Here is a 23,020-nt window from a genome sequence, read left to right as displayed (position 1 = left end):
AAGATATCAACTAAACCTTCACTTTTAGTATTGACACGCTGCACACACAGCACAATCACACACTCACTAATGCATTCAAATAAATGTAATCTTATTGTGCTACTTTATTTGTACATGATTAGAATGAACAGAAATCTAAGAATATTTTTCTTCTTTTGTTAAAGCCATTTCAGACTCCAAGTAAGCATTATATTACTAATCATCTATTTTAAAGGTGCCATACAATTGAAAACTGTATTTATCTTGGCATAGTTGAATGATAAGAGTTCTGGACATGGAACTGACATACCGTGAGCCTCAAACACCATTGTTTCCTCCTTCATGTGTAAATCTCTTGTTTGCAAAAGACCGCTGAAAAATGAGTGAATCCCACCATAACACCGACTGTGACGTTGGAGTCAGGATCATTAATATTTATACCCCCCAAATTTGCATTTTCCAGTCCATGTTCTAGGCCAGGCAGTGTTAATGTGGACCTGCACAGCCGAATCATCAGAAGATCTGCAGGTATTGTGAAGAAGCAAGCAAGGACAATAGTGAAAATGGCAGATCATGGATATAAATGTTATGTCTGAGGCTGTGCTGCGGATTTGAGAACTTTTCATTCCCTTCCCACAAAAGAGAACTGTCAACAGGCATGGTTGATGTTTACAACAGGATACCTCACCATTTTAATTCAAAGCTGTTAGTTTACTCTTAACGGAGGCCGATCAGAACGAAACTCGGTGGGCATGTTCGATTCGTGGCCCTAGAGGTCTGTAAGAATTTTGAAAAATCAGCCACTAGTTGACGCTAACAGGTTTTACGGCTATGTAATCACGTGATGCATATCATTTGATAGATCTCCTCATACTGAACAACTTTGCCTCAAGAACTACTACTGTCAATCAATTTGTTCATTAAATACTTGCGATTATGTTAAAAACCTACTTTTGCAAACTAGTCCTAGGTTTTCGCCCGATCGGAAATATACCAGTGCAGTACAATTCTCTGGAAGCTCTAGATTATTAATTATATAAAAAACTTTAACTTTACCCATTGGGTAGCCATAACAGGATCATTTAGAAAATGGGTATGGCAAAAAACACTCAAAAGCCTGTAAATCCTAAACAAAAACTCAGACAACTCACTAAACTGCCTTATGTGCTTAAAGACCCTAAATGCTTGAACCCCGCTAAATGCTGCTTGCAGCTTTAATTAGGGGTTCAAGCATGAAATGCTGAAACCCTATTGTAATTGTGCTGATTTTTATTATTATTATTATTATTCTGCCGTAAAACGCATCGTGCAGCCTAAACCGTAAGTGCTAGAGACTTGAAACTTGGCCAGAAGGTAGTACAAAAATCGAGGAGAGGTTCAGAGAATATGAGCTAGATTGGCCAATAGGTGGCGCTACAGTGCAAAAAACAAAAAAATGGCATATTTTTGCTTAAATCTCATCAACCCTTTGTCACAGACTCAAGTGTCTTATATCTTTGGAATCCTTGGGTCAAGCCGAACAAAAAAGGCCTCAAGGATTTCATTTCCGGTATGCAAATTTTCCCGCCATTTTGGATTATGTCCAAAACCTACTTTTGCGAACTAGTCCCTGGTTTTTCGCCCGATCGGAACCAAACCAGTGCAGAAATATTCACAGGAGTCTGAAGATCAATAATTATCGAAAAAAATGTAAAATTTCGATCCACGGTTGCTAAGGGGTATCAAAACGTTCGCAGGAGGCGGAGCTAATTATACGAAAATGGCTATAACTCGTGAACGAAATGAGATATTTTCACCAAACTCGGTACACATATGTAAGAGCTCAAGTTGAGGTCACAGTAAAAAAATCGCGGTGATTGGCCTCATGGTGGCGCTATAATATGAAAAAAACATAAAACAGGCTATAACCACCTGACCGTTAGTCCGATTGACTTGAAAATTGGTATGCAGTGTCTTGGTCCAAGGTGCCATGTATGTGTATGAGGACATTGGCGTATCTCAAAAAACATGGCCGCCATCGGCCAATGAAGTTTGAGCACCTATTAGACAAGGTTAACGGAGGCCGATCGGAACGAAACTCAATGGGCATGTTCGGCTCATGGCCCTAGAGGTCTGTAAGAATTTTGAAAGAAATCGGCCACTAGTTGGCGCTAATGAGTTTTATGGCTCTGTAATCACGTGGTGTTACACTTATCATCACAAAATGCATATCATTTGATAGATCTGCTTATGCTGAACAACTTTGCCTCTAGAACCATTGCTGTCAATCAAACAGTTTATTAATTATTCACGAATATGTTAAAAACCTACTTTTGCGAACTAGTCCCTGGTTTTTTGCCCGATCGGAACCAAACGAGTCTAGGACAATTCTCTGGACTCTCTAGATCAATAATTATCAAAAAAAAGTTGAACTTTTGCATTTGGATGGCTGTAATAGGGTCATTTATAAAATGGGCGTGTCAAAATACATTAAAAAGCCTATAAATCCTAAATAAAAACTCAGAACTTCACAAAAATTGGTCAGCATATGTGACATAACATCATTAACAAGCATGAAAAATTCTATGGAGATCGGACGATAGGTGGCACTATAACTGTTAAAAAGCTTTAAAATCATATATTTCCTATGGTAAACTGCCTGTATTGGCTGTAAATGGTCTTTTCCATCTCTGATCATATAATTTTCATATCATAATGTTCAAAACTAGTGCAATACAATTCTCTGGACTCACTAGATCAATAATTGTCAGAAAAAGTTGAACTACTTCATTTGGATAGCTATAATAGGTTCACTTCAAAATCTGGCCTTTACCAAGTCTATATCGATTTTAATCAATGCTCAGACCTTCTTAAAAACAAGTCAGAACGTGTGAAATATCACCCTGAACAAGCATGAAAATTTTCAGACAGATCGGACAAAATTTGCCTCTATAACAGTTAAAAAGGTGAAAATGATATGAATTAATGGCATGTTAAGCCAATAAGTGGTATTTTACTGCCCCCTGCTGTTTAAAATAGTCATTTTCTCATATTGGTATTGGTATCAGCCATGGTAAATCATGATAAATGATGGTGTGTGTGTGTGTGTGTGTGTGTGTGTGTGTGTGTGTGTGTGTGTGTGTGTGTGTGTGTGTGGTACAAATATAACAAAGGTTTTATTTTCCAACATGAAAACAAACATAACAGAGTGCTAGTGCACAAACAATAACCGACAATGATAATGGATGAGAGGGGAACTTAAATACACAGATCAAGACAAGGACAACAGGTGACGGTTATGATGATGAGGAGCAGGTGATGATGAGGAGGGTGATGAGGAGCAGGTGCAGGTGATGACGACAGATGGTGAATGTGATGAAGACAGAAGGTGAATGTGATGAAGGTGAATGTGACACCAATATCACTGAAACATTTGTGTGTGTGTGTGTGTGTGTGTGTGTGTGTGTGTGTGTGTGTGTAGCATTATTGTGTGTAGCATATGTAGCAAGTATGCATTATTGAGTTAACATGGAAACACTGGTTTGCTTTAGTGCAGAAAACTGGTCAAAATCATGAGGTTTAAAGTGAAAGTGAGCCAATAAGTGGTCTTCTACTGCCCTCTGCTGGCCATTCTACTTATTAATTAAATTTTTCCACATGTGCTTGCATTTATACTTGAATACACACTAAAAATCACTTATATAGCAATAACTATTATAACACAATCATATTTTGTCAGTGTTAATCACTTTATTTGCACTGACACTTCAAATAATTGCTAGTAATGTGGTAAATCATGGTAAATCATGGTTAACTATGCTGTGTGTGTGTGTGTGTGTGTGTGTGTGTGTGTGTGTGTGTGTGTGTGTGTGTGTGTGTGTGTGTGTAAGCATGCATTGAGTTAACATGGATAAACTGGTTTGCTTTAGTGCAGAAAACTGGTTTAAAGTGAAAGTGAGCCAATAAGTGGTCTTCTACTGCCCTCTGCTGGCCATTCTACTTATTAACGAAATATTTCAACATGTGCTTGCATTCATACTTGAATACACACTAAAAAAATCACTTATATAGCAATAACTATTATAACACAATCATATTTTGTCAGTGTTAATCACTTTATTTGCACTGACACTTCAAATAATTGCTAGTAATGTGATAAATCAGGCTAGAAACATGGTAAATCAAAGTAAATAATACTAGATTGTCGTTTATCTCCTGGTAAATAATACTAGAACGTGGTATATCATGGTAAATCATGGTTAACTATGCTGTGTGTGTATGTGTGTGTGTGTGTGTGTGTGTGTGTGTGTGTGTGTGTGTGTGTGTGTGTGTGTGTGTGTGTGTGTGTGTGTGTAAGCATGCATTGAGTTAACATGGAAAAACTGGTTTGCTTTAGTGCAGAAAACTGGTTTAAAGTGAAAGTGAGCCAATAAGTGGTCTTCTAGTGCCCTCTGCTGGCCATTCTACTTAATAATGAAATATTTTACATGTGCTTTTGCATTCATACTTGGACACACACAAAAAATCACGTATATAACTAACTATTATAACACAATAATATTTTGTCAGTGTTCATCACCTCATTTGCACTGACACTTCACATAATTGCTAGTAATGTGGTTAATCATGCTAGAAACATTGTAAATCATAGTAAATAATACTGAAATGAGGTGTATCAAGGTAAATCATGCTAGAATCCTAATAAATCATTCTGGAACATGGTATATGATAGTAAATCATGCTAGAATCATATTAAATAATTCTAGAATGTGGCAAATCGTTGTGGGAGGAGCCTATTTACTCAAATGGCTATAACTCAAGAAGTAAATGAGATATCTTCACCAAACTCAGTACACATGTGTATGGGTTCAATTTGAGGTCACAGTAAACAATTTTATGGAGATCGGACCATAGGTGGCGCTATAACTGTTAAAATGCTTTAAAACCATATATATCCCATGGCAAATTGCCTGTATTGGCTGTAAATGGTCTTTTCCATCTATTATGTCAGTGGTTACATGCTTGCTAAATAAATCTTAATAACTTTTGATGCTTTTGTGCTTAAATGCCTTAAAGGCCTTAACTGCTTGAACCCCGATAAATGCTGCTTGCAGCTTTAATTATTATTATTATTATTATTTTCCCCTAAAACGCATCGTGCAGACCAAACCGTAAGAGCTGGAACCTTGAAACTTGGCCAAATGGTAGTCCTCAATTTGGGGAGAACCTATCAAAGTATGACCCCGATTGGCCCATAGGTGGCGCTATAGCAACCAAAAGCGCGAAACTGCTCATAACTACTAGACCGTATGACGTAGACTCAAGTGTGTTATATCATTGGAAAGCTGGACGCCTGACGAACAAAACGTATATCTCCGATTTCATTTCCGCCATGATAGATTTTCCGCCATTTTGAATTTTGTCAAAAACATACTTTTGCGAACTAGTCCTAGGTTTTTCACCCGATCGGAACCAAACCAGTGCAGAAATGTTCTCTAGAGTCTGATTATCAAAAACTATCGAAAAAAAGTTGAAATTTCGACTCACGGACGGTAAGGGGCGCCAAAACGTACGTTGTGGGAAGGGCCTATTTTACTAAAATGGCTATAACTCCAGAAGTAAATGAGGTATCTTCACCAAACTTGGTACACATGTGTAAGAGGTCAATCTGAGGTCACAGTAAAAAAACCGCGGCAATTGGCCACATGGTGGCGCTATAACATGAAAAAAACATAAAACAGGCTATAACCACCTGACCATTAGTCCGATTGACTTGAAAATTGGCATGCAGTGTCTTGGTCCAAGGTGCCATGTATGTGTATGAGGACATTGGCGTATCTCGAAAAACATGGCCGCCATCGGCCAATGAAGTTTGAGCACCTATTAGACAAGGTTAACGGAGGCCGATCGGAACGAAACTCGATGGGCATGTTCAACTCAAGGCCATAGAGGTCTGTAACAATTTTGAAAGAAATCGGCCACTAGTTGGTGCTAACGAGTTTTACAGCTCTGTAATCACGTGGTGTTACAAATATCCACACAATATGCATATCATTTGATAGATCTCCTCATCCTGAACAACTTTGCCTCAAGGACCATTGCTGTCAATCAAACCGTTCATTAAATATTCGCAAACATGTTAAAAACCTACTTTTGCGAACTAGTCCTAGGTTTTTCGCACGATTGGAACCAGACCAGTCTAGGACAATTCTCTGGACTCTCTAGATCAAAAACTATCAAAAAAAAGTTGAACTTTTGCATTTGGATGGCTGTAATAGGGTCATTTATAAAATGGGCGTGGCAAAATACACTAAAAAGACTATAAATCCTAAATGAAAACTCAGAACTTCACAAAAATTGGTGAGCATATGTGACATAACATCATTAACAAGCATGCCAAATTTTATGGAGATCGGACAATAGTTGGCGCTATAACTGTTAAAAGGCTTTAAAACCATATATTTCCTATGGTAAACTGCCTGTATTGGCTATAAATGGTCTTTTCCATCTCTGATCATATAATTTTCATATCATAATGTTAAAAACTAGTGCAATACAATTCTCTGGACTCACTAGAACAATAATTGTCAGAAAAAGTTGAACTACTTCATTTGGAAAGCTATATTAGGTTCACTTCAAAATGTGGCCTTTACCAAGTGTCCCCGAAAGCCTATATCTCTTTAATGAATGTTCAAACCTTCTTAAAAACAAGTCAGAACATGTGAAATATCACTCTGAACATGCATGAAAATTTTCAGACAGATTAGACAAAATTTGCCTCTATAACAGTTAAAAAGGTGAAAATGATATGGATATAATGGCATATTAAGCCAATAAGTGGTATTTTACTGCCCCCTGCTGTTTAAAATAGTCATTTTGTCATATTGTTCTATAATTTATATTTAGACTTTATAAAATCCCTTTTTTAACATTTACAATTACATTGAAAAAACAACAACATTTGTCTTTGTGTGTGTGTGTGTGTGTGTGTGTAAGCATGCATTATTGAGTTAACATGGAAAAACTGGTTTGATTTAGTGCAGAAAACTGGTAAAAATAATGAAATTTAAAGTGAAACTGAGCCAATAAGTGGTCTTCTAGTGCCCTCTGCTGGCCATTCTATTTATGAAGTCTTTTCACATGTGCTTTGTGCAAATCACTTATATAACAATAACTATTATAACAAAATCATATTTTGTCAGTGTTTATCACTTCATTTGCACTGACACTTCACATAATTGCTAGTAATGTGGTAAATCATGGTAAATCACGCTAGAACCATGGTAAATCATAATAAATAATACTAGAATGTGGTGTATCAAGGTAAATCATGCTAGAATTTTGGTAAATCATTCTAGAACATGATATATCATGGTAAATCATGCTAGACCATGTTAAATCATGGTAAACCATGGTAAATCATGATAAACTATGGCAAATCATGCTAGAATGTGTTATATCATGGTAAATCATGCTAGAACATGGTAAATCAAGGTAAACTAAGATAAATTCATGGTAAACTATGCTAGAACAGGGTAAATCATGGTAAACCATGGTAAATCATGATAAACTATGGTAAATCATGCTAGAATGTGGCATATCATGGTAAATCATGCTAGAACATGGTAAATCAAGATAAACTGAGATAAATTCATGGTAAATCATGGTAAACCATGGTATATCATGATATACTATGGTAAATCATGCTAGAATGTGGTATATCATGGTAAATGATGCTAGAACATGGTCTTTTCCATCTATGATGTCAGTGGTTACATGCTTGCTAAATAAAACTTTATAACTTTTGATGCTTTTGTGCTTAAAGTCCTTAACGGCCTTAACTGCTTGAACCCCGATAAATGCTGCTTGCAGCTTTAATTAAAATATACTTTTACTTCATAACGTTTATTACGTTTATTTTTGTTCTGCTCTGATCTATGGGCTACATCTTAACTTATCTTTTAGTTAATGTTCAGTTTTTCAAAGTTACTCAATATGTCAGTCAGCTCTTCACAAAGGGGTTAGAAGTGCATGAGAGAAACAGAAGTGTTGAATGCAGCATTTGTCCTCTTTTTTCCACCATGTAGCAGGGCTCTAGCAGCCAGTCTCTGCCTCCGCTGAAGAAGATGATTCAGATGGCCGGAGAGATAGCGGACGGGATGGCATACCTCAATGCCAACAAGTTTGTCCATCGAGACCTGGCTGCCAGGAACTGCATGGTTGCTGAGGACTTCACAGTTAAAATCGGAGGTAAGAATATATTTGAAACAAGATTTGATTGAGAGGTGTGACTGGCCTTTCACAGCTTTCTTCCAGCTCATGTCTGCTCTCTTTATGCGTTTAGACTTTGGCATGACAAGGGACATCTACGAGACTGATTACTATCGCAAAGGAGGCAAAGGGCTTCTGCCGGTCCGCTGGATGTCCCCGGAGTCTTTGAAAGATGGAGTGTTCACAACAAATTCTGATGTCTGGTATGAGCTGCCTGTCCTCTCTGACACTTCTCTTCACACACACACACACAAATGCAAAACTTTCTGTTGCTTCTCTGCATAGTGTGTGTGTGTGTGTGTGTGTGTGTGTGTGTGTGTGTGTGTGTGTGTGTGTGTGTGTGTGTGTGTGTGTGAATTGATCTGCGCTTGCATGTACAGTATGTTACCGGTCAAACAATTGGACATACATTAATATTAAAAAGTTTGTGGTCTGTAAGATTTATTAATGTTTTGAAAGAAGCTCATCAAGGCTGCATTTTTTTTATTGAATATACAGTAAAAACATTAATAGTGTGAAATATTATTACAAGTTAAAGTAACTGTTTTCTGTTTTAATATATATTATACAATTTAATTTATTCCTGTGATGCAAAGCTGAGTTTTCAGCAGCAGTTATTGCAGTCTTCAGTCACATGATCCTTTAGAAATCAATCTACATGATTTGGTGCTTGAGAAACATTTCTTATTATTTATTATCCATGTTGAAAACAGTTGTTCTGCTTAATAGTTTTGTGGAAACGGATACATTTCTTTCTCTGAATTCTTAGAAAGCAAATATTTGAAATAGAAATCTTTTGTTATCATATACATATCTTTACTTTTGATATTTTACAATTTAATGCATCTTTTCTGACTTATTCTGTTGCAAAAAAGGAATATGGAAGTGTAGGAATTATATGGGAACCAAAACTACCTCATATTTAGGTTTCTTCAAAGTAGTTGCCTTTGGTATAGGTTGGGGTTTTATGATGTCTCCTTTTGTGGGACCCCCTTCCTAAAAAATAAAGAAAGTTTTATATTTTAATGTATAAACCCTGCAAAAAATACTTGCAACAAATTAATAATTACAACAAACTTGAGTCTAAAACTTAAGTTAATAGATTATGTTAAGAAATCCATGTGCAAAAAAATATATTTGCCAATAAAAAAATTAAAACAAAACTGAAGTATAAGCTTTTATCAAAAAAAGTTTAATTTATTAACGTGTGTCCAAAATTTGACTGATGAAACATTTTTCCATCTGATCAGCAGGATGTCCCATCAGAAACACAGTAGCCCCTCTCCACCACAGGCCCCTTACTGTCCAGAAAGCATTGAAACTGTCTCTTTATTTTTCTTAATACGAAAGGAAGCCTCATAGGCTTATAAGAGGTGAAAACCCTTTAATGTTTTTTTTCCACTGATGTTCTGTGTCAAGGGAGAATATGCATCACTTCCAGACATTCTTCCAGTCCCAGCCAAGCGAAACGTGCCCAAACACATTGTCTCTTTGTGTCAGACAGACTGTCTCTCCACAGCCTTAGTCCCAGCAGCGGCGGTTCAGTAGAACAGTCACGGTGCCATAGACCGACTTCTCCAATTCTGCAGTTTCCCAATCTCCAGCGTCCCACAGCTCTGTCACTCCGTGCGCTCCTAACCTCCTCCAGATGTTTGGTAATGATGGGGTTGGTGTGCCAGCGCAGACCCGCCTCCCTGTCCCTCCGTCCGTATCTGCTGCTTTTGAAGTCCCTGAGATGAAAAGAGTCACCGCGAGCTCCCATCTCGTACTCCCATAAACCTCGCCGTTAGGTGTCTTTATTTGTTTCCTTCCCCTGAAAAAGTCCCACTCTAATGCGGTTTTGTCTTTCAACACGCAGATGTTGCAGCCAATTAGATGCAAGTCACTGTTGTAATAGCCCTGTTTTAAAGGGTGTTGAGCTTTGTCTCAGATCCTTGGCCAGTGTAGAAAATTTGTCCTCGGAGAACTAATGAATAACGACTGGCAACAGTGTGCTCTTTGTGTGGTTTTTATTTGGGGTTTGCCGACTTTCTGGTCCGCTGCTGCACTTTCTCACCGGCCGCCGGCTAATATATGGACTCATTTTCATTAATGAGGAACACAGGGCTAACAAAAACACCACACTAAAAGAGAAAAGTTCAGGTCAGCGGCTCATGCGGTGTTCGCGACTTTTGTGCTGTTTTGAAAATGAGCATTTTGTTGTTCCATGCTAGAAAAATAAGGAAATGCGTTGATGCGTCCGCAGCTTTTCAGTGACGCGCTGCTTTTAGGCTCCGCAGGACTGCAATTGTCTCAAAGTGCCTCTTCATGCATCTCTTGACCTTAAATGGCCTCATTCCTTTCCTCTCCGTCCTCGTCTGACTGGATTGAGTTACTTGATGTTTACGATTGCTGACGTAATTGGACGTAAATGGGTTTTGTGACATTTACCATGATTTACTGTAAGTGCCTGTGTAAGTGACTGTGTAGCTCCTGCAGTTATTTTAACCAGTTCCTCTTTCTTCAGGTCGTTCGGTGTGGTTTTATGGGAGATCGCAACTTTAGCAGAGCAGCCATACCAGGGCATGTCCAACGAGCAGGTACTGCGCTTCGTCATGGAGGGAGGACTGCTGGATAAACCCGACAACTGTCCCGACATGCTGTGAGTCCACCAACTGCACTTTGCTCCCAAACTTGGCACTCTGCTTTACACTGTTAACCCTTTGTCCTCTAACCGGCTCTTTTCTATTTAGGGATGCGATATCACGTTAAAATGTCGATAGTATGTCACCAGATGCTGCTGCTAACGTCTTGCCAGGCCAAAGCCTGACTGGTGCCATTTGCGTCACGGGTTAAAAGGAGACAGGTGACATCATGTTGTCAAAGAGCTTCCATCCATAGAAGGGAGAATGCGCGGTTCCCAGGGGGTGACAGTAACGGTGACCCGCGCTGCTCCACTTTTTATTAAGAGCTTCTCGTACTTATCTTCGCATCTTCATGTCTGCCTGCGTCACCGATCTGGTCTGCCATTCTCCTTTTCTGGGCTGATGTCAGTAGCGAGGCATGAGGTCTATCTGTCCGTTTCTCTTGACCCCTTTCTCCCTCAGTCACTCTTTCTTGTCTCAACTGTTATGGAAACACAAACCCCCGGTTTCCATGGCAGCTACATTGTCCTGATTGCACGAGAGAGGAGGATTGAACATATGCTGCGCTGCGCTACATAGCTAGCGCTGTAAAAACGCTGAAGCTTTGTCATCTGTATCTCATCATTACACTCAGCTAAACATCATAAAGTCAGGATGTCGGCCTCATTTCTATGATATCATGAGAATTTAAGTATTACTTGGCTGAAATACAAGGGCAGGGATTCAGAAATAGCATGTAGATCTCTTGAACACTTGCTTGAACTACGCTCATCATGTTGAGCTCAATACTTGGACATTTTTATCCCAAAACTGTTTAACATTAATGTTTTTGAAGCATTTTTTAAATTGTACATCATGGATACATTGTTTTTGAAAACAGGTTTTTAGGTTTTATATTTCATCATTGTCCTTAATGGCAGTCAGAAGCTCTGTTCCAAAACCTAGTGAGCTGCCTACCTAGCCAGCATATTAAGGCATCATAGTCATGCTCATGACATAACGATACACTCAAAAGTTTGGGGTCTGTACGATTTTTTCAAATGTTTTTGAAAGTCGTCTATTCTGCATAGGCTGCATTTATTTGATCCAAAATACAGTAAAACGCTAATATGGTGAAACATTATAACAATGTAATGTTTTCTATTTTAATATATTTGAAAATGTAATTTATTCCTGTGATGAGAAAGCTGAATTTTCTGCAGCCATTACTCTAGTCTTCACTGCCACATTATGCTAATTTGGTGTGAAAGAAACATTTCTTATTATTAATGTTGAAAAGTTGTGCTGATTCATATTTATGTGAAAACTGGGATACATTTGGGATGCATAGAACATATAAGATTCAAAAGAACAGCATTTATTTGATATAGAAATCTTTTTAAACATGAATGTCTTTACCGTCACGTTTGATCAATTTAATTAAGGCATCAACACACTTATCCTTCAAAGAGAAGGCAATCCCAGAATGCATTGACAAGCTCAGTGAAAAGCATAAAATTGAAGACATGGACAGACTGAACAGATATGTCATTATGAATATGTAATTTAATACTTAAGAGTAGTGAAAATTGTTCAGATTTGTGTGAGAGCTGTTTATTTTTATCTTGCCATAGGCTTAAAAACATACTAACATCAAACTCTTTTGGGATTCATTTTGAGTCGAGTCTCTCATGCCGACTCTGAGCGCTATTTGTGGAGTTGCTGGCTTTGTAGAGCGCTTCAAATCATTAACTTATGAGGTTTCCTTTCAGTTAGTATGCTGCCTTAGAAGGCAGCCGCCCATAGAGAGAGAACGTAGACAGGAAGGTAGCTCAATGGGTTTTGGAAAAGAGATAGTGAGTGCAGACAGTGGGCAGGATTTATCACATTTTCTGATTGGGTTTGAAATCACTTCAGTGAGAAATGACAGATGGCTTCTGCTATGAATTTGTGATCCAACAAGCGGTAAAAAGGAAGGTTACTTGCAAACGCCAGACCTGTCCAAAAAAACTTGTCGTCGTTTTGAGGGAACATCTCATAAGTTGAAACCACAAAAAAGTTTAACTTTCCGCCATTAACTTCCAGTGCAGTATTTGACCTGATACTGTGGAATGTCCTTGCGAGAGAGTTCCCAGGTCGGCTCTGAACCTGTGGCTGGAGGTCACTTAAAATGTATTTCAGTGGGATAGTTAGTGCTGAAACTATTCGTAGCTTGTTTGTTTGTTTTACCAAGATGGTGGGATAGTACCACACCAAACTGTTATGATCATAGGTTTTATTATTTTGTTTTTTGCTTCTCATGCATCCTCAGTTGTTCAAATGAGACAGGTCTGTGGAGTTTTCAGGATAGTAGTGCACTTCTCAGTGTGTACAACCACAAAATGTTCTAGAAGTGGTCTTCTCCACTACACTCCTGTGTGTTCTAGCTGTAGTGAACACTGCCACCTGTTGATGGGTGGAGTTTTTAAGTGTGAATCACCTGGGTTTATGAGATTTTATTGACTTTATATTGCTAGTTTGCACTGCAGTATACGAGTATGAGATTTGTACATGAATAGAAGAGTTGTACATTGCCTCTGTCACAACCACAATGCTGAAATGTTGCTATATTTCAGTTATAATGTCAATTTTGCTGAAAATCTCTCTCTCTCTCTGCTAATTCTTTAAACGAATTCTGCAACTCGACTCTAATTTTCATTCAAGTTGTTCCATTTTACTTAAGATTTATTTTAATTACCAAATCTTTTTAATAGTTTTAGTTTACAATAAAATCTCTGTATACAGGTCAGAGTTTTAGACTGGTTCAAACTGGTAAATAATCTTTTTATTGATCAAGTATTGATTAAAAGAACTGGCTTATTCTGGTCATTTAATTCCAGGAATCAGGCTTAACTGGCCGTGCTGTACATTTTTGATTCACTAAAATGAACTGGCTCTTAAGAATAATTTGTTTTGCAAATCTTTTGTTTTTTAGTGTGCATTATTTGCAGTTCACAGTCGGTTTATTGCAACACATCAAAAATAGTAACTTTTACTTCTAATAGTTCATGTGACTTCTGATCAACTTTCTTTAAATTCAAACTATAACACTATATGTGTATCTGGTCTACAGGTTTGAACTGATGCGGATGTGCTGGCAGTACAACCCTAAAATGCGACCGTCTTTTCTGGAGATCATCAACAGCATAAAAGAGGAACTGGAGCCGCCCTTCCCGGAGGTTAGCTTTTTCTACAGTGAGGAGAACAAGCCCCCCGACACAGAGGAACTGGACATGGAGGTGGAGAACATGGAGAACGTTCCACTGGATCCTGCTTCCACGTTAGCCCCCTCCTCTCAGGGGAGCACAGGGGCTCAGACCCAGAGTCCACAGCCGCTCTCCCCAGCTCAGGGGCCCGGGACGCCAATGGGGTCCGCCCTAACCCCCTCGACCTCACCACCCTCTCCGGGCCTGGCCTTAGACAAGCACTCAGGACAGGTAGCAGCAAACGGGCCAGTGGTGCTGTTGGGGCCGGCGTTCGATGAGACGCAGCCCTATGCGCACATGAACGGGGGGAGGAAGAACGAGCGAGCGCTGCCACTGCCTCAGTCATCGGCCTGCTGATCACGACTGCTCAGTTTCCCTCTACTCCTCCACACAGGGTACCCAAATTTCCCTCGTCCCTTTGTCTACATGGTCATATGTGTTTTTTCTTTCATTCTCGAGGAGTCAAAACCCAGGGCTGACCATGGAGTCGACAACCAAAAGGACGGTGTCCTTCCTGGAAGTCAGTGGATCAGTTTGTTCAAATGATTTCGAATGATGGAGGATGTTTCGGGCGATTGGTGACAGAAAAAGCCTACAAAAACTCTTGCAATATTTAAGTTTTCAGAATGAACCACCACACTAGAGAGGCCTGGCTTTCACTTGTGTGAAAAAAAAACTGTTTTAATGTTTTCTAAAGGAAGAAAACCTGCCAGTTCATTGTGAAATAAGAGAGACAAGCATATTAGCCAGCAAGCCCAGCCCGTGAACGCTTTCAGGGTGCATACCAATGTGTTTTTATACAAAAATACACATTCACCTCTTCAGCGCAAGTACATTTCTTCCTCTAAAACTGTCACACATTTCTCTTTCAAAATGGCGCAAGACTTTCTTAGCTGCGATCGATTGTTCTCAATCAGTGATTGGTCATGTTACTGGTTGAATCCACCCTTCTACTTAATCCATTTCAAGGGTGTTTGTTTGAGAGTGAGGTGGGCTTTTTTTGAAACTGCCAAATTTTTGCCAAATCAAAAGTTATTTATCGTTACATCACCCCCCACACCCCCCCCCATCCACAGCCGACTTTTCAAGGTTGCACTTTGAAGTAGCGCAATCGAGGGACTAAGCTCTCATACTGTCTTTGATGGGGGATTTCTGGACCTCATCTTTTACAATCAGCTTGAGTTTGTAAATCCTTCCCCTTTCCCCTTTTTATATGAATCTGATCTTCAACTATTGCATGGCAGTTCCTGCTGCACACACCATCTGTGAGCTGAGCCTCTGTGAAAGCAATGCCTCAAGTCAAAAGGAAAGAGCACGGCGCTAATCGCGAAGGTGAAGAGATCGGTGCGCTGCAGAGGCGTACATGAATTATAAGGGATCAGCTCGGTCATGAAGCAAACTGAGGGGCTTCATCTGTTTTGTGTGATGAGTGAGGCATTGTACACAGCAGGTATTTTTTTTAGACTAGTCATTAGTCTTTCTGTACAAATCATATGATTCTGAGAAGGGTCTTACAGTTCTATGTTAGACCACAAGATCATTTACATACAAATCATTGGTTTGAGTCACTTTTGATAACTTTTTTACAGTTCTGATGTTCACCTCTTTGTCTGTACAGAAAGAAGCTGCTATTTTTCTTCTTTTGTGGGTGTTATATATATATATATATATATATATATATATACACACACACACACATGTGTATATGGAAATCCTTCAGGTTTAATATTTTATGATATCTCCACTACAGTCCATTTTCTTATGCTTTATACTCTTCTTGCAAAAAAGAAAAAAAGAAAAGAAAAAAAGAGAATAGCAATTTATTTTTTTCTCCCTAAGAGGTTGTCTGCATTGCCACATGTCCATTGCCTTGTGTTTAACATTTCTCTATAATATTATTATTATTATTAATTATTATTATTATTATTATTATTAGTTACAACAAACTCCTTTAGCTCTGCATGTGAACTTTAGGCACCCTTGATAAAGTTGTCTACCATTGCACCTGCTCATGAGGTGCAGCTCAATCTCAGGTTAATGTTAAGGTTTTGTTCTCCAAACATTATGTTCCCATCATAGCTGATTCCACCTCGGCTTTTAGTTGCTGGCCTCTCCTTACAGTGTAGTAAACCGTACAGTATGTCAGTGTCCGTGCTCATGCCTCCTGCCAGGCATTGACATGGAAGTTTTCATTTACATTTCTTTACCCTCATAGACTTATTTTTGTAACCCATTCATGTAACTGAATAGCAACTAACAGGGCTAATCGGGTTGTCTTAATTTGTCTCGCATATGCCAGCCAACCAACCAACCATATGCCAACGATTTTATAAATCCATGCAATGAACACTAACCTTCCTGATGAAATATGCCATCTGTAACCAAATAAGAATCGGTTCAAGTTCAGAGAAGTGATCGGTTTCTTCAAAGATTGCTAAATAAAACAATAGTTTTCCCTGGCTAGTTGGCTTTAAAAAAAAGTTTAGTTTTGAAGAATTTCTTCATGTGTATTTGGAAACGTTACCCAGGACTTATTTATCCTGTTTTAGAAGGTTATTTTCCCCCTTTGAAGGGGTATTTATTTAATTTCCTGGGTTTTTTTTTTGTGTGTGTGCGTGTGTGTGTGATACCAGTTGAAATCACTGTACAAATGCCCTTATGATTTAGTATAAAGTCAGATTATAGATGCATTTTCCATGATGTCATGACTGGGGGACTTTTTTTTTTTCATTTCCTTCAGCATCTATCTACCTCATTCTCTTTTATTTTTTTAAATGTGTAAGTATATGAAATGATAAAATACATCTCGCTTTTTTCTGTAATGGACACCTTATCATCATCTGTCATGTCTCTGATAAAAAACAAAAAAATTAACAAAAAAAAAAACTCTTTAAGCACCACAGAGTACAAGCTCCCAGGGGTGGAGAGAGAGGAAGTCATGGTGTGAGCTATCATGCCAATGGGATTCCTAATGGCGTGTCTATTGCATCCCTTATCACATGCCTGGTAACGCAAAAATCGCACTGCTCTTGATCACACTGCAATACTTTTATAAATAATCGTGTTAAAATACCTAATTCACCAGATGGTTTCATCATAATGGACCTTAGAGATAAAACAGTTCTTTGCTATCAGCTATCAAGTGTTTTTTTTTTTTGTTTTTTTTTGGTATTAAATATTCTTCTTCACTGATCACCCCTTAATTGCCATCTAATCAATAAAACGGCTGTTCATAAAGGTTTAGGAGCGCATATAATATCCTAACTTGCAATGAGAGCAAGACATCAACAAAAAAACATGATTTGAGTCCAGATATGATTTTGTCATTGAAAACTCTACATAATCTTAAATTTTCCATTAGTTTAAAGGGTCTTATTTAGCAAGAACTCATTTGCAGCATCAACGGAGATCATGGCCCTTGACATCCAGTTTGCCAGCATGACCTTCTTCTGCACAACAATGTCAGTCTCCTACATCTGTCAATGGCCTATAACTGAGGATGACTTTAATACACTGCTAACTATAACATTATAAGTGAATCTTCCTTCTCTTTTGCTGCAGTTTGCTGTAATACCTTTTGGCCAAAGCATCTAAACGATTGAATGCATACTGTGGATTTCTCACAACAAACCAGTGGATTTTTTTCCCTTCTCATAAACCTACCTGGAAAAAGCATTCCAACTGATTTGTTTGGTCAGATGCATATGTCTAGCGAGTACAATATATAAAGGGCCAATTGTTGTCGGCGTATTCATCTACATCATTCTCTAGAGGGAGAAAGGGCTGTAGTTTTGCCTCTCTTTTCTACTGCTGCTGACAACATGCTGCTTTACAGAGACTACAAATAGTCTTGCCAATAGCATTGGGAAGGTGGTGGATCTAAGCAACATGCTTTCTCTCTGCAAACAACCGTTAAAAACAGATGGGTCAGATGATTAAATTGCAAAGAGGATTCAGAGAAAGTCACGGTCTTACAACCCCTGGCCGTTCTGTTTCATGGCACTTAAAATATTCTTTGACTTTTTTTTTTTTTTCATCTTTTGAACTCCAGGGGTTGGAAATGAGGGCGCTTGTAGAAGATACCTGGTCGGGATGCTGAGAGGCACATTGTTAGAAAAGAATATTATTGTGTGGTACAAGACGATCGAAATAACCATTCTATAAAAGCCCTTGTGCTTGTATTGTTGCGTATGTATATGGGTGGGAGTGTATCACATGTAGATGTAGTGATTAAGATTTTGATGTGTTTATAATGGAAAATTATAGATATCACTATTTATTTCTGCTTCTTTTTTCTTCCTGTAATGAATATGGACAAAAGCATTGGCCTGTTGCAAAGTGAATGTCAGTTTTCATTGAATGCTGCCAAGGTTCCTTAGTTACCAGTAGGTTACAGTTCTACAGAAACACATACACAAATAGGACAGCGATGTCCAGTAGATTACGGGTAGTCATGACACAGAGAGAGAGAGAACATGACTAGAATTTAAAATAAAAAGAGACAAGTTTACAGTAGAAATAGCTTATGTTGCTATGAAAGTTTTCTGCAAACCTGAAGGTAGATTGACTGAAAGATTTTTTTCCTCAACTATCATGAGAACTATTATTATTGTATTATATTTCTTCATCATGCAAAACCTCAGGTTTAGAACAGATGCATGTATGCATTTTAATTGCAATAATGAGCTTGAGGTTTCACAGACATCATTTCCCAGGCACTGTTGTTTCTGCTTGGCATTCCAACAAATTTCAAAAGGGGCCTTGAACTACTGTACTGAAAAGAGTTTAATAACACTTTATTTACCTTTCACAAAAAAACAAAAACAAAGAAAAAAAGGAGAAAAATAAAAAATATCTCTGTTTCATTGCATTGATTGGTAGAAACTGATGATGAAATGACTTGGCTGGTACTCTCGTCTTCTTTTAAGTTATGTATCTAAGGCCTCCTGTTTTTCAGTTTTCTCCTCACCTCCAGTTGAGATGGTAGACTTTTTACATGCCATTGGCTTAATGTATATCTGAAGAATTTTCATGTATTTTCTTTTTTTCTTAAATTTTGAATTAAAAAAATGAATGAGTCCTGAAGTCTTGTGTCAAGTGTCACTTATTGAATTTCCACTATGTGGTCTACATGACAGGATTGTGTTTTATGGAGGATGTTTTCTACCTGTGTGCTGTCCACGTACTCTGAGGTTGTGTGTGCAGAGCTGCCCAGCTGGCGTAACAGAGCGTGGATGATGGTCTGGAGTTGTGGTACCAGTCTCTCTGGGCTTGCCAGGCTTCCTGAGGCTGGCACGTGGACCAGCGCAGCCTTTCCCTGCCCATGGTACAGTGAATAGTAGTATACAAAATCACACAGGTACCTGCAGAGAATTATGAGAAAAATATTAACAAATTCACAAATGGAGGGGGAAAATAAACTGTTGAATTACAGTACCAACTTTTGTATCAACAACAATGTCCTTTTTCAGGACCTTAAAGGGATACTCCACCCAAAAATGAAAATTCTCATATTATTTACTGAAAGAATGTACTGTATATATGACTTGCAAATTCAGATGAATGCAAATTCAAAAACAATCCATCTCTGCTATGTACAGGGGTGCAAACAGCGCGCTTTTCGGCGCCTCCCGCTTTTTTCACGTCAGTTTGGGTGACTTGTGTGAATCGTGCAGATCCGAAGAGTTTTTTTTTAGGGGGGGGGGGGGGGGGGGGGGTCTGATGGTTTGAGAGGGTCTGGTTATAATTTATATCTATATATATTATATCTGATTAGAATTTAACCAACAGTAATTCTGGATTGCGTCCACCAACAAGTAAATAGGAAATAAGCGAATCAGAACACTGCGCGCCAAACCAGTATGTGCGCAAGCGTGAACCACTAGTGTTTCTGTCTCACTCTGGATCTGCCGCTGCATCACATTTCTCTCTGCGTGGCGTGGAGTGTCCGTTTTTATGTCGGCTCTCATGTTAACTGGTTAGAGCTTGTGTTAGAGCACAATGCCTGCGTGACACACACACTTCTCGAGCCGCGCCGAAACCGTGTGCTAGAAATAGAACCGCAACCGACGCCTATTTTTCACGCGACACGCAAGACTGTTGGAAGTTTTCAGACAAAATAGAAGGCGCAAATACATATTAATAAATTACATTTTGATGCTTGAAAGTTTCTCGGTTTTGACAAATGCATATATAATTGTAATTTAAAAAATAGGCCTAATTATCGATTTACAAATATTGCCCCTGTCAATAGGCCTACAGAACGAAATATTCTGTTGCCTATTTTGCCGTCAATACTGCCGACGTTGTCTTTGCTGTATCAGGCTATATAGCCTATATTATGTTTAACATCCAAATGTAGATGGTCTGTCGGCGCACAGAGCCACGCAGTCGCAGACAGCACGTGAAGTTCGTGAACACCGAATTCCCTTTTATTTCTGATCTATTTGTGTTTGAACAGACATGCACGTAAAAATAAACCAGTGTCCGTCTCAACGAGTTTCCCCGTAAACGCAGTCAAAATAAAATTAATTACCGGTATTAGATACGTGCATTCGTCTTAAAGGGACAGCACCCAATATACCTGTAGCTGTTTGTGTCACCAAAGTTAATCAAACAACAAAAGAGAAAGAGAAAAATCACGTTTTGTCAAAAGGTAAACTGTATTAATACTTAATACAGTTAATTTACCTGAAAAACATAAAGCACTGCTTTATTTCTCGTGTATTTGTGTTTTATTGTAGCCTATTTTTGTATTTTGTTTATTAGTTTTTATGCAGATGCACTAGGCCTACCCTACACAATTACCCTAATCATCCTAGAATTATTCATTCTTTTCATTTGACTCTATGTGCCTATAGGGGTGGGTTGGGGATGGTGGCAATGTAGTATCTGGATATTTGCCGCGGGACGAGGGCTTCGATTACCTCTCTCTTTTTTGACCATTCATGTGTTTGCACCCCTGCATGTATTGGAAGTGTATGGGACTTCCAAAGTTGATGCTTCAAAAACCACAGAAACACCATATGATATTTATATCTGGGATGGCATGGGAGTCATAGATAAATATATACATAGAAGACTGTAGCGCAGTGACATCATATCACGACCGTTACAGTGTCCATAGAAATTTTGTGCGCTCAAAGTCTAGTGTGTGTTCCAAGATGGCGGACGTGCCTATGTGTCTGGAGCGGTCGAATGTGGCATCTACATATACATATCTACCATGAGTAAATGAAAGAATTTTCACTTTTGGGTGGAGTATCCCTTTAAATCAACAAATTTTTACAGATAACTTTACATTTTTAAGGATGAATAATATTTTCAAGTTTTATCCATGAATCAAATTGTGACTTTATTACCTCCCAGCATCCCTGGAGTAGATGACATCAAGTCCCATATTTTTTAAATGCTTGCTAAGGGATCTCATGTCTATGATAGAGTCCAGTCGTCCGGGTCCTCCCTCAATACAGCAGTGATGAACAGGGTACAGACCACTCACATCCCTGTCTTTGTAGCAGTGGTTCTTGCCTGTTTGCTCCAGTGTGATGCCTTTGGATCCTGGGGCTATGCCCAAATGGATAACAACCTGCCCATCGCAGCGGGAAAATGTCTCTGTCGTCATTTTGTATCAAAAGTAAAATGTTTTAGTTTTAAAACATGTCATCTCAGATGCTGTAAACTTCTAATCTGCATCTCATAATCACTTCTCTGTTATGAAGTGTTTCATCAAGACTTGGTCTTTGTATAAATATTTGTTTGTTACCTTTGGAGTCATTGCTTGCCAGATATCATCAAGAACTTCTTGTGAATTTGCATAACTGACAGGAATCTCCATAATATGGACATCTATGCCCAATCCAAGTCCTGCCATCTTCAATCCCTGCTCAAATAGCAAAGTGTGGCCATAGTGTGTGTGCGTCCATTTTACTGACCAGAACTTATAATGACTTTAAGCACATGGGGTTTGTTCCTATTTGTATTCCTATAGGAACCTGAAAATTGGCATTTTATTCAATATTAAGCAACAACAAAAAAGACAAAAGCACCATTAAGTAAAAGAAAGGTGTAATTTATCCTTCACAGAAGAAAATAAATAACTGTTACTGCTTTTACATGAGGGTAAGTAAAATTTTCATTTTTGGGCGAATTACTTTAATTTGGCCAAATTGCTCAAATTTAATTATAAGTATCTATGTAAAAGGGTAAAAATGGCATTGTTTTACTAATAGGGCCTACCTTAGCTGCCTCCCAACTTGGATTCACTACATATTGTCGGAAAGGGGCAAAACCTAGTAAATTAGAAAAAAATAAAAAACAGCATTAACATACATAAAAGCAACAGAGCTGACTAATTAGGCAACACTAATCACATGTTCTTTAGTAACGTTATATTTACACAGCGAACTATATTAACTGCCAAACAACTTTCACTCGACGAAATAGTTGAATGCGTCAAATTACCGCCCCAAAATAAACCACCTAAGTTAACTGTTAACGTTACCTGTTACAACTACAGTTTCGCGAGTAGTGTCCATGTCATCGAGATGAGATTTTATTAAGTTAAAAGTTTTTACTTAAAACACGGTTTACCGCCTTTGTCGTTGATAGTAACTGAAGACGAAAGTAACTAACGTTATGCTGTACAACAGTAAAGCCTATATAACTTAAATGTCTTGAATAGGGCTATAACCGAACGTGACTGCGCAAATTAGGCTGTGAGGCAGTGCATTGTCCGTTTTTCTCCACATGGGAGAGCCATCTCATATCCCATCATAGTGCTAAAGACGCACTACTTCAAACATCTTGAACAGGACAGAATTTGTACAACCTACCATGGTGAAGGAATGGGTCATGAATATTAATTAGAGCGGGCTGACGTTGTTAAGCAAGCGTCCAATCCTATGGTCCAGTCACATAACCTAATTAATATTCAACGGTTTC

The 23,020-nt window shown here is 38.5% G+C and overlaps 2 protein-coding genes across 2 annotated transcripts in view; one reads left to right on the top strand and one right to left on the bottom strand.

Moving 5' to 3' along the window:
- Positions 1–19,162, top strand: part of igf1ra (insulin-like growth factor 1a receptor) — a 110,106-nt gene extending 90,944 nt beyond the window's left edge. Inside the window, exons 18-21 of the mRNA XM_081372386.1 lie at positions 8,046–8,208; positions 8,303–8,432; positions 10,736–10,870; positions 13,945–19,162. Of these exons, the coding sequence (XP_081228512.1) occupies positions 8,046–8,208; positions 8,303–8,432; positions 10,736–10,870; positions 13,945–14,434 (918 nt within the window). The 3' untranslated portion in view covers positions 14,435–19,162. The remainder of the gene's footprint in view (positions 1–8,045; positions 8,209–8,302; positions 8,433–10,735; positions 10,871–13,944) is intronic.
- pgpep1l (pyroglutamyl-peptidase I like) lies at positions 19,161–22,858 on the bottom strand. Its single transcript, XM_081372389.1, has 5 exons — positions 22,581–22,858; positions 22,316–22,368; positions 21,843–21,959; positions 21,439–21,665; positions 19,161–19,440 (listed from the first exon to the last, which is right to left on the bottom strand). The coding sequence occupies exons 1-5, from the start codon at positions 22,612–22,614 to the stop codon at positions 19,182–19,184; spliced, it is 690 nt and encodes a 229-aa protein (XP_081228515.1). The 5' UTR covers positions 22,615–22,858; the 3' UTR covers positions 19,161–19,181.
- Positions 22,859–23,020: the final 162 nt, after the last annotated feature.

This window comes from Scardinius erythrophthalmus (assembly GCF_964197995.2).
Source record: "Scardinius erythrophthalmus genome assembly, chromosome: 8".
Classification (NCBI taxonomy): Eukaryota; Metazoa; Chordata; class Actinopteri; order Cypriniformes; family Leuciscidae; genus Scardinius; species Scardinius erythrophthalmus.
The sequence above is the reverse complement of the archived record's forward strand: the minus strand, read 5'-3'. Positions and strand labels throughout refer to the sequence as shown.

Excerpts from the sequence above, each read along its gene's own strand:
- pgpep1l (XM_081372389.1), bottom strand. The coding sequence starts at position 22,614 with ATGGACACTACTCGCGAAACTGTAGTTGTAACAG. Across the intron at positions 21,666-21,842 it reads GGCAAGCAATGACTCCAAAG|GTTGTTATCCATTTGGGCAT; the intron begins GTAACAAACAAA and ends TGCGATGGGCAG. Across the intron at positions 19,441-21,438 it reads TACTCCAGGGATGCTGGGAG|GTACCTGTGTGATTTTGTAT; the intron begins GTAATAAAGTCA and ends AATTCTCTGCAG.